At 41.0% G+C, this 12,137-nt stretch overlaps 1 protein-coding gene across 13 annotated transcripts in view; it reads left to right on the top strand.

The window, feature by feature from the left end:
* Positions 1 to 12,137, top strand: part of HIVEP1 (HIVEP zinc finger 1) — a 121,064-nt gene that overhangs the window by 65,884 nt on the left and 43,043 nt on the right. For 11 of the 13 annotated variants that reach the window (XM_038129929.1, XM_038129930.1, XM_038129931.1 and 8 more), the window contains one exon: positions 3,396 to 3,449. In XM_038129929.1, the coding sequence (XP_037985857.1) occupies positions 3,396 to 3,449 (54 nt within the window). Of the gene's footprint in view, positions 1 to 3,395; positions 3,450 to 7,181; positions 7,266 to 12,137 lie in introns of all 13 variants that reach the window. The other 2 variants (XM_038129942.1, XM_038129941.1) reach the window with 1 other exon arrangement.

Raw genomic sequence — 12,137 nt, 5'->3', positions numbered from 1 at the left:
AGTATCCCAGGTTTAATTCTGAAATAATATTAGAACAAACAATTATTGGATTGGATAATATTATTTGCAATTAGATAAAGGACTTCTTGGTTTTCAGTTCCTCCTGGGCTTTACAGATGACTTTTTGTGTGGTGTGTTTTTGCTTACAAAGCATTTTCAAAGGTGTGTACCATTAGAGCACCTATAATATAATTATGACAGAATGTGGTATGTTGTCTGAAATAATTTTCCTTAAGATGTTTGACATACAGCTAATTTAATGGCACACAAGAGAAGGAGATGACTGGATAATATAAATTTGTTAGCAAGTTATTGCTGGCGTACGTGCGAGTTGGCAGAAGACCCGGGGAGGCTGCCTTTTGGTGTTGCTGGGGTACTTGGCTCTAAGCCTGCTCTTGCCACCTGCTCCACGGCCCTTAGGGATAACCCAGTTCTTCCCTCCAGCCTGAAACACAGCGGTCTGTCAGGCAGTTGCCTGTGTAGGATCTGAAGCTGTAAAATGCAGCAGGGTGAGAAGCAGCTGCTGCAGATTTTGTACAACGGTTTGGACATGCCTTGGTGCAATAGTCAGAGCAGGTAGCTTGTGATGCTGGCCATCAGGAGGATGTAGGCCCTAACAAAACATTTAGCTCCAAACTGATGTTAATACCCATGTCTCATTTACAGTCCAGATCACTGCTTTAAGTTTCCAGCACCAACACCAAGATTTTCCAGTGTTCAGAATGTTCAAAACTGTTCTGCACAGAGATACCACCATAGGTATGAAGAAATACACGCAGCAAAAATAACTCCTTGGGGAAAATGTATCAGGAGAGGCAGGAATTGTGGGAGACTTTCTGGCTATGTACCAGTCACCTGTTTACCTAGCTATTATTTCTGTTATCTGTGGTTCTTTGTTTGGGATACAGTCTGACAAAGGAATGGTTTGGAATTATTGATAGGAACTAATTATTTTTTTTCCAATAAGAGAGACAGAGTATTCAGTTAAGCAGATCAAAGCCTTTAATCTCTCTGGCAATCTCATGTAGCCTGATTCTGAAATACTTAAGTAATTTTTCCTCTAAAAAGTAGGATGATTGTCACTTTAAATGCATATATTTCTCGTAGCATTTATGTAAAACATGCAGATAATAATTTTAATAATAAAACTGTTGTCTGTGTACTTAGATGTAAGTTTCGTTGACAAAACATTTACTCTGAGAATAGAAACACCATATTTGTGCATTAAATATTTCTCTAACATAGGGAAAGTGAATTTGAGGGCCAAACTATAGATTTGTTTTCTTGTTGCCTTTTGCTAAAACCTACAGTTCCATTTACATGGGTCATTTGTTGATTTTTTTTTCCCCTGTGTGTTCATATATTTTATTGGCTGTCCTGCGACTTTGTAAATTGCTTATTCCATCACCTTTCTGTAAAGCAACGGTCTTTGTGGAAAAACCGTGTAAGATTGCTAGATACATTTTTCTCTGAGAATATTAGTGGCACATGTATATCAAAGATGCTTTGTTTACATTTCCTCCTTTTTTTGTTGGACATGGTTATTTACATCTCTTTCTATACAAAAAAATGTATGACTACATTGAGTGTTTCAGCTGTAGTATTTAATCCAGGAAAGCATTAAATATTGAGTCTTCTGTGTTTAAAGTAAGCCTGTATAACTGGCTTGGTAAAGAGATAGTGAAGGATTGTGCTCTTTTTGAATTGTGTTGGTCTTCAGCAGCCAGCAAGTTAGTATAAGAGAAAATGTGATAAAACTTTCCGTTAAATATGTATGTATGTCTCATTAACCCCAGGGGAAGAAGGAAGAAGTTTGGCTTTTCAAATTGCCGCGGTTTCTTTCTTTCTCATGAGAAGCTTTGGGAGTCTGCTCCGTTAGCACCCTTGTGAGATGTTCTGGTTCATTCTCTGGGACAATGTACAACAGAGAAATTACTGAGCTTTAATGAGAAAGGAAATCTGGTATTTGTTCTGAAAAACAGAAATGCAGAACCAGAGTGAGCTCAGCAAAACTCAGTCTTAAAAGCTGCAAGAAGGGTTGGATTCAGTTATAATTATTTAGTTCTGTGGAGGAAAGAATTGAGAAACCATATCAGACTTCGATTGTGTATAAATGGTTCTAACATGCTTGAGTGATTCAGCTGATAAATAATAGAGAAGTCATTTAAACCCACTTTTTAAGAGTTGTGTTGAAGAAAGAGCCATTTTTTGAAACCTTGTGTTGCATAGGAAGGTTGAGTAAAAGACTGAGTAAAGCCTCCATGCTTGTAAAGAAACAGGTGAGGGCTTTGCAGAGCTGTTGTCCTCCTCCTGTGTATGGCAGCCATGAAGTCTGGCATTTCTTGAGTTGTACCAATAGACTCTGGGAGATTTAGGATGAATTCAGTTGCATTCTGTTCTTTCAATTTAGTTCAGTAAAAACTGACCCCACCCAGGGGAGAAGAAGAACAAAAATAATACAAGGAAAAAAGGTTTTCACAGGTATTCTAGAAAATGACCGTTTACACCTGAAAGCCATGTTCCAAGCTCAGATCTTGGTCAGTTTGATGCTCAGAACACCAAGAGAGAATGCTCAGCCTCTCCCAGTGCTGCTACTTCTTAACAACACAACCTTTTATCCTGAACCTATTCAGAGGACTGTTTGCTAACAAAAGATCAATCTTGAATTTTTATTCACTCCACTTGCACCTTTTCTTGCTTCTTGCTCTGCACATGCAGAACAAGGACCCCCCCTTTCTATGGGAGCTTCTGTGCAACAGCAGGTGAAGCACAACTCTCCTTCCAACACCAGTGTATCTGAGGGGCAGCAGTTGAACTGCAGAGACATATTGGGAGTAAAGACTCAGGGCCTCCTCTTGCTCCTGCTCTGTTCGTGTGGGAATTTCTGGTCGTTTCACAAAGAAATAAGGTGGGGGCTACCACTCACCCTCTGTGCTCCCATGTGAGATGATTGGCTCCATTGCTTCACTTAGCAAATCCCGTTTGCTGTTCTTCTCACTCTCTTTAATGCAACATTGACTTGCTCTAACAGCATTTTTCAAAAATGTATTAAAACACTCTGTAATGCACCATAATACCTATTCCAAGGAGTCCCCTGACTGCACACATTATAATAGATGGTAGGAAGCTACAGTGGGATTAGCTGTTAACTGCAGATCCGATGCCAGTGCTTTTCTTTCAGTGGTTCCGTGTAATTTAACATGTCAATAACTTCTCTGGTAAAACATGATAAAATTTTATATGGTTGTATTACTCATAATGTACCACATAGTTACACATGAATGATATCACTTCTAAATATAAACAGATATTTCATGACTGATTTCAGTAAATTACTTACTACAATCTTGCCTTTTTTATATATGTATTTTAATAGTGACCTCTCTTTCTTGCAGACAAAATTGAAGAAGCACAAAAACAGCTTAATGGAACAGAAGACCAACAGCGAGGTAATAACAACTCCCAAAAAATAAAATAGCAAGTAAATAAAGTATTGACCTAGAGGCTGGTCCAAAGCCTTCCTGTGTCAGTGAAAAGACTTGGCTGGGCTGGGCACTGGATGAGGCCCCAGGCATGTCTGTCTGCAGACCAGGGGCTGTGTCTGTAATGTCCCACTTCAGCTGAGACACAAGGGCTTTGTTTTAACCACTCAAGTAGCTGCCTTGACCTTGATGAGATTGCTGAAGCTGTAGCATCAGGGACATGCACATTACTGACCACAGCCTGTGCTAACTGTTAGTTCATTATGTGATTTACCTAATCATTAACAACCATACTCGGTTTATGGTGAGCAATATGTGATAATTTCCAGCAAGATGCTGAGGAAAGGGACTGATCATCACAGCTTATTTTAAGAAACAGATGACCTGTGGCAGATGTAATGTGTGTGTTAGAGCTTAGAAAGCTGGTGCAAAGTCGTTGCATTTCAAGAATGGATGACTGCAGTGATACGTGATGATGCTCAGACACAGAGTGGGAAGTCCAAACAGAACTTTGCCAGGTTACTACTGAGCCCATCATGGGAGAGGCACGAGTGGTCATCTCCATGGCTTAGAGGAGCAAAGGGGCAGGAAGAAACCCAGATTAATCCTGCCTAATTGATCCTGTCCAGTCTCCTCTCAGGCCTGTGCCTGCAGAGCCCCAGCCTGTGTCCAGGAGTGAAACTGTCACCATGTGCAGTTGGAGAGCAGCTCTGCAGTTCACTTTTTGGACTAACAGTGTTGCCATCTGGGGGGTGTGGGACACATTAGGGGATGCTGGGGAAAAGCTTCTGGGGGTTGTGTAATGCTCTGAACAGCAGCTGGGGTGGGGCTGCAACCCTGAGGGCAGATATGTCCAGGTGCAGCAACTGAGGAGTCTGGGATCCAGGAGTGGCTACTGGGCAGACTGAGTTTCTGAGCCAAGCTGCTGGTGAAATCCACCTTGGATGCATAGAAATATTTCCATTAGGGGACCTTTGCCCTGCTCAGCCAGGTCGAGGAGCAGGATGAGGTAGGAGTGCTCAGAGTGTCTGTCTAGGATCTGTATGTCCAGCCATATATATGTATGTATGGGGAGGGATGTGTTTGATCTGTGTGTATGTCCCTCTCGGGAAAACGTTTTCAGCATTGCTACTTGTTGGACCTGGGGACCTGGAGCAGCAGCAGCCTCACTTCTCTTGAGCTGCTAGATTTAGCAAATGAGGTATTTTCTAGTATCTGGTGTCAGTGCTTTGGCTTTTTCTGGGTAGGCATTCACCTTTCAGTGGCAGTGAGCTGCCCATCTGGCCTGTGACACATCTGTGAACAGTGTTGTAAATTGTTGATGCTCTGTCCTGGAAGGTTTATTATCTTTCAAAACAATGAACTTCAAAACTTTTTAAAGATTAGAGAGCAGAAGACATACCCAAGTGGATCTCAGCAGGGTCTCTCTGGCCCAGCATTTGGCCTCCGATGGAGGGAGTAGGATGTACTATTTAAGGATACCTCATAAGCCTGGCCACTTTCCTTAGCGTCTTCCCCTTATGAAGTCCACACACATTGAATTTAGGGATGTCTGCCTCATCCCTTTATTATCTAGTCATTCATGGAGCTGTTATCTATGAGTACAGTTGATTAAATGCTACTGGCACCCAACATTCTTTGGCAGCAAGTTGTAGTATTTCACTAGCAATAACATTAAAAATACAAGATTTTATCTTTTCTCCTCAATTTCCAATTTTCCTTCCATTTTCAACAGGAAACAGCCCGAGCTCAAGCACTGTGAATGATTAAATAGCATTTCTGCTCTCACCTTATCCACTGCCTTCATGATTTTATAAATCTTGTCCATGTTTTCTCAGCTTTTTTCTCTCCAAATTTGTAGCTGGCTTCATATTTCAAGATGTTTATTATAAACTGTCTCATGTGAGTACCAGGACTGCTCTATGTATTTGTAAAAGGTGGAAGAGATAAAACATAAGTGGTTAGATAGCGGACCTTCAAATGTTTGCGGAGACTTTTAAACAAACTAGACCTTCTATTAAATATTTCTTATGCATTTCTATTTGTTGTGTCATAGATAAGTAGTATTGTCATCCAAACGTGAAAAACTTGGCATGTAAGTTATAGCTGTCTGTTCTTGTTGCTGTTGGTCTCACAAAATGAATACTGCTCTGGATGATTTTTTGTGATGGATATATTCAAGCTAAAGACAAGCTCACCTCTTCTTTTAGGCTTTTGTTCACATGTGGCCCAGTAATATCTTTGCATAAAGGAAGATAAATTCTCTAGGGTAAACTTAGCAATGTGCTCTGAAAGGGATGGGGTTACAAAGGTTTATGTGGTGGTAGCGCTCAGCTTTCAAGCATCTCAGAATCAAAGAGAGATTTGACTTAATTTTTGGCTTCCAGCCTAAATTCTTATGGCTGGAAATTGAAAAATAAAGTTTTTACATTGAAAACTGATACAGAAATAACTGAGGTAATAAAGTTACTCTTTTCAAATTAAAACCGTCCTCTGTCCCTGTGGGGTTTTTTAGTTTCTTAAATGCCTGAATAGATCACATTCTTGGTAATAGGAAGTAAGCAAATTTATTTATTTGAAGCTTTAGAATCTCAAGGCTGCTGAAAAAAAGAAAAAACATGTTTTGAGCTAAACAAGTAAACAAAAATATGCACATATTCACATAAGTTATTGTAAATCACAATCCTGTGTATACAGATTCATGTGAAGTATGACTGTATATTTTTCCTCTTGGTTAATTTATTTTGGTTTTCAGTTCATCTATATCACTTTAGATTTGTTTATTTCCTATCTGAAATGATTAAGAAATGTAATTTTGTGGAATCTGTCATAAGTTAAGTGTTGCTCTGTCAGAGGAGCTGTCAGTGGCACAATGTATTTGTGGGGAGGAGTTTTTCATAAGTTTATTCGTGCTGAGTTTCTGCTGAGTAGCTTTGTTCACTGATCAGTCATAACTTTATACATGTTTGGGATTTAAGTTGAATTTAATTGACTACAGAAATACATGTATTTAACACCTCATTTTGCCATTAGCTATAGTAATCCAATTAAGTGCAAATTGGAGTAGGACTCAAGCACAAATGAGGCAGTAAATGGGCAGACATAGTTTTCAAGTTTGCACTTTAGTTATTTAGTATACAGTTGCAACTGCTTTTTTGTTTTTTGAAGTGATAGTCCACAAATTATTCAAATGGCCTTAATTCAAATAACCACTTGAGAGCAGAAACATGTTCATTAGGCACTGTGCTCAGGTTCCTGCTCAGCAAGTGAGGAAGGTGGCTAATTCTCATGTAGTTTCATTTTCTCTCTGCTGCCTAGTTGCTACTCAGAATTTTCAGGAGGAGAAACTGTGCTTCTCCTTGTTTTTGCTGCTGTCTCCCAGCGCTCTTTTACACCGTGGGTGTGCCCCTATTTTGAAGCTGAATTCTGTCTTCTGACACATGTACAGGGTTTAATTATTGTGATAGAGAAAGTCTTGCTCCACATGGTGTTCTTAAAAATCTGGGAGGGATGGTGAGCTTGAAGTACACAAAATCTCTACTTGAGAATGCAGTTGAAGTTTTCTGTGGTGTGGGACTCAGTGGATACTGTGGGCTGGAAGGCATTCAGGTGAATGCAGCTGCGTTATCTTTGATCTGCCAGTGGCCATCCTCATAAGAAAGCCATTCCAAGGGTGTCTCTCTGTCTTCTCCCTTCCAGACAAGTCAAGTTCTGTCAGATTGTGATCACCACAGAGGCATCTGATTTGGTCATCCTCAGAGACAGTCCAGCCTCTGAAGTGCTGTAAGCATTTTGTTTCCTGCTTTAACCACTGCAGCAGTTCTTTGCCTGTCCCAGCACTCTGGGTCCTAGGTACATCAGTGCTACCAACACTGCCATTGCCTTCCTTAGGACTAGTGGAACTAACTTGGCTGTCTCCATACTTGGTGTCAGCCATGCTGACTGCCCCCTAAATCTCTCTCTCTCTGCTTTTATATGTTTGGGGAACATTCAAAACTCTCGAGTTGGTGACAAACTCCTGCAGCACCAAGATTTGCCTGAAAATGGATGAAAGGTTTCCAAAAGGACCATCTCATCTCATTGGTAGGCAATACAGATGTATACTCTGTATTGCCTACCAGTCCTGGGGTCTCTCGGGCTGTTTGGACTCCATCATTTCAGGTAGCTGCTTCTTGCTGTGTCACAGCCAAAAGGGTCAATGATAAATTTGTGGGTAAGATGAAGATGGATTTCTTCATTCTCCTTCTCATTCATGGCTGTTGTTGTGTCCTCAGGCTATAGAGTGGTCTGTGATGGACTGGAGACATTCATGTGTTCATCAGCCTCATTGGAGTTTAGACTTGCAGGCTGTCCTAGTTGTTTGTGAGGTGTGAAATCATTCCTCTGAATAAGCTGCTGCCTATTGTTTGGTCAAGTTTTTGACTTTCTGCAGTATCAAGGTTTAACCCCAGCTGGTAATTAAGCCCCACACAGCCACTCACTCTCTCCCCCAGAGTGGGATGGGGGAGAGAATCATAATAGTGAAAGTGAGAAAACTGGATGGAAATAAAGACAGTTTAATAGGTAAAGCAAAAGGCACTCAAGCAAAGCAAAACTAATAACTCATTCACCACTTCTTATCAGCAGGCAAGTGTTCTTCTTCTATAGGAGAGCAGAGGTCCACTGCCATTTGTCCAGTGACAAATTACATCATTCCTCCTTTCCACCTCCTTTTGTGCTTTTCCCCCCAGCTTTATCTGCTGAGCATGATGCCATATGGTCTGGAATATCCCCTGGGTCAGCTAGGGTCAGCTGTCCTGGCTGTGTCACCTCCCAGCTCCTTGTGCACCCCCAGCCCACTCGCTGGTGGAGTGGTGTGAGGAGCAGAAAAGGCCCTGACACAGTGCAAGCCCTGGGCAGGAGTAATGAAAACATCCCTGTGCTACCAACCCTGTGGTCAGCACAAATCCAAAACACAGCTCCCTGTGAGCCTCTGTGAAGAAATTTAACTCTATCTCAGACATAATTAGCACATGCAGGAAAGGGGGAGATTAGTGTACTGTCAGTACCTATTGAATAGGTAAAGTTTTAAACAGGTTACTGATTGTCTCTGCAGGCTGTATATGGTATAACAAATCCATCCTGAGCTCACACTTCCAGACCTTCTTAAGGGTATGCAGGCATCTGCCAGTCTCTTCTGATTTCTTCCCAGAAAGGTATCTCTGTGTCTAGCTTCAAGGAAAAGCCTTTTTTTTTTCTTTTATGGATTTGAGGATTTGTATCACATGCCACTTCAACAATTGCAGCTGACTTTATTCAGACAAAGCATGGGAATAGTTACATCTTGAATAACACCTTTTCTTCAAGGTCTGTGCTCCATAGCATGAACGAGGAGGATCCATGTTGCTGTGGCTCAGTTTGTTGCAGTACACCTAGTCTCACCCCCAGAAAAGGCAATGCCATAAATAGCAGAAAGAAATAAGCTGTTACTTAAGTTTCTGGTCAGTGCATTGTGTTGGTCCCTTGCAGTTTGCCAGTTCTGATAGTGAGTACTCAGTATGGAGTATTCACTTGAATTAAAGGGTCTGTGTTAAGGTCTATTTAGCACCTATTTTGGTCTGTCATTTGCCTATCAGTCAAGTTGCTGTAGTTTCTCACTCCATCCTTTCCACAGTCCTTAAAGAGCTTTTTCAGTTTATTGCCTTCAGCTGGAGATGGCAGAATTTAAATACTAAGCTGTTCATTCTTCTATGTCATCAGTTTCAGATCCTCAGAATACGTGTTCATTTTCTAGTCTGTGAAGTTGAATTTCTAAGTTGCTCTCACTTATTCCAGAGGCCAGTTGTAGTAGATCTGTCTTGATGGTATTCCCTTTCAGAGGTACCGCAGTTTGTTCCTGAGACAGTACTAGAATTTCACCCAGATCAGCTCTCTTTCCAGGCTCCTATGCTTTGATATTAGTAGAGCCTCTTCATGTTTATCTCGAGATGCAGAAACATTGTTGGCCAGATCAAGAGTTTTGCTTGACTTGATCAGTGATTGTTCAAATGGCTGGAGGTTCTATCAGTGCTCACAAGAAACCACCTCAACAGAACCATTCAAAGCCCTGGTTTGGACTCCAGCAAGGTCCAAGCAACTTCTGGGTGCCATTGAAGTACACCTTTATTTCCAGCCTCTGTCATGGAGCTGCCTGAAGCCTCCATCATCATTTTCAGTGGCTGCCGATCTGTCTCTGAAGCCTAAAGTTTGAAGCAGTGTTTGGTGGAGTGGCTCTGTAGTCACTGCTTGCATGCAGAGCATGACTCTCCATTTGCTTCCTTCAGTCCCGGTATAGCTGTGTGGAACCACCCCTGGAGTGAGCGGACCTTTGAGCTGTCGTGCGCAGAAAGAGGAAAGAAAGGAGGGATTGTGTTCACCACCAAGTACTCTCTGAGATGCACAATCCCCATGCACATATGTTCCCCTCCCACACTTGCAGTCCCTTCAAAGCAGCGTGTTGGCATGGAGGAGAGGCAACCAAAATTAAATGCCCTTTACCTTGTTTGCCCATCTGCTGTTTTTTTAATTGGAATGTTATTTTTCTAGTAAACTGAACAGCACTGAGATTTGAGTGAGAAGATTTGTCTTTATAAATGTGAGCATGAGACTTTAGTTCACAAATATATGTTCTGCTGCAGATTCATGGTAGACATATTTTGTATCTTGAGAGTTTCTCCAAACCCTCCCCACTTTATCATCCCTCTTGTTACATGAATGCATGTTGTTAACAAAATCACAGAGGGAGTTTGAAATCCATTATTATAAATATACCAGCATTCTGCTTAGATAAACAAAGCATTGCATATGTCTTACCTAAAGATTGCTGCTGGTTTTGTGTTGTCTGTTGTCATATCCCAGCTTCCAGATGACTCTCCCCAGCCCACCATCTGGTCCCAAAGGAGCAGCCAGGTACCTTCCCTCCTCTCCCCTCCTCACAGGCACACCCATTCCTGCCTTCTGCCTCTACACCTCTCAAAAAAAACAGGTGGGAGCACTGCATGCTGGTGATGTGCCCTGCTCCCTAAGCCATCACAGAATCAGAGTGGTTTGGGTTGGAAGGGACCTTAAAGGTCATCTCATTCTAGCCTCTTCCAAACTCCCTGCCACGGGCAGAAGCACCTTTCACTAGACTGGGTTGCTCAAAGGTTCACCAAACCTGGCATTGAACACAGCCACACAGCTGCAGTCAATACTGAATTCTTTCACTTGGGGGAAATAGGAAGTGGAATGAGAAGGGGAGGTATCAGACAAAAATCTGGAAACGAGATGTTAAACAATTTACATGTTTCGATTTACTAGCTTAGTGTGACATCATCTTCCTCAGATGTTTCCTTGAATTTTTCCAGGAGGTTTGCAGACACAGGAGCTCTCTGGATTCTTTGCTGCTGTGTGGTACCAGTGCAGTATCATTAGTCCAAAACATTTTCTTTCCATTTTGTATTTGTAGGGAACTGCCTTACTTTTTGGGCAAGGTACATAACCGAGATCCAAAGTTTCATTTGATTCTCTTCATCTTCTCATCCTTATCTTCAGCAACCCTATGGGCTAGAAATATAGTCATTGTAAATGGAAGTATATGATCTTCAAAAATTGCAAATTAAAGTAATGTCGTGTTCGTTACTTAATGCTGGTGAGAGGATTAGCTTTTTTTTTTTGACATACACCAGAACTACCTAGCTTTTACTTTCCAAGTGTTCAAAACTACCACTTAGTAGTGAGATTTTGAGCAATTCACTTGTGCATTTTCCTGATATCTGATTTCATCAAGTATTTGTATCTGCATTTAAATATGTCAATACATCTATCAGAGAGGTAGTTTATTTAAGTTGTTCTCTGAGTGTCAATATATAAGGCTTTAATTCAAGACTGAAGTGTCTTCCTAAAATATTTACATCATCTCAAACATCTATGATTGGCTTAGTGCAGAAGCTATTCATGTCTACAGCTCATGTCGTACAAGATCTCACATTTTCATAAAGTCACATCTATTCTTAAAATCGCTGATGTTTTCACATTGAAGGAGCGTTGCATGTTGCTAATAACAACAGTGACAGCTTGAAAGGTCCTTTCTGTTTTCAGGCACATTCAATACAGGGGTTTATGCCCACAAAGAACAGTGAGAAAACTCTCCTGACTTCTACAGAAACAGAAATAGTCTCTGATATCATTTAACCTCATTTTTCTTTGCTCTTGTCTTCAATAGTTAAGTACATTTTAATGTCCCCACTTAGCCAGTGGAGACAAACTGATAAAAATGGAGATGTTTACGTGTTCTGTGCTCTGAGAGACAACGTTAGAATATGGGCTTAACCCAGGGAAGTTTTCTGGCTCCTGTAGACCTCCTGCATTGTGAGTCAATGTCTGTATCTGTTATTTCTATTTTAGTTTTCTTCTGTTAGTACATTTAGTTTAGACAACTAGCAGATGAAATCTGCTCAGTATATCCACTGCTGGTGCTAGACATAGCAAGAGCTGGTGTTGTTTTGACAGGCAGACAAACAGATTTACAGTTTTAAATTGAAAATTTCATCCTTTGGAGCTATTATGAGAATTTGGTTAAAACATTAATGGGATATTAAAGTGATAGTATTTTGACTTCTTCTGACAAGCATGGCAAATTTTCTGAGTGGCAGTTCA

This window comes from Motacilla alba, chromosome 2, assembly GCF_015832195.1.
Source record: "Motacilla alba alba isolate MOTALB_02 chromosome 2, Motacilla_alba_V1.0_pri, whole genome shotgun sequence".
In the NCBI taxonomy this organism is placed as follows: Eukaryota; Metazoa; Chordata; class Aves; order Passeriformes; family Motacillidae; genus Motacilla; species Motacilla alba.
This window is presented reverse-complemented; position numbering and strand designations above follow the sequence as displayed.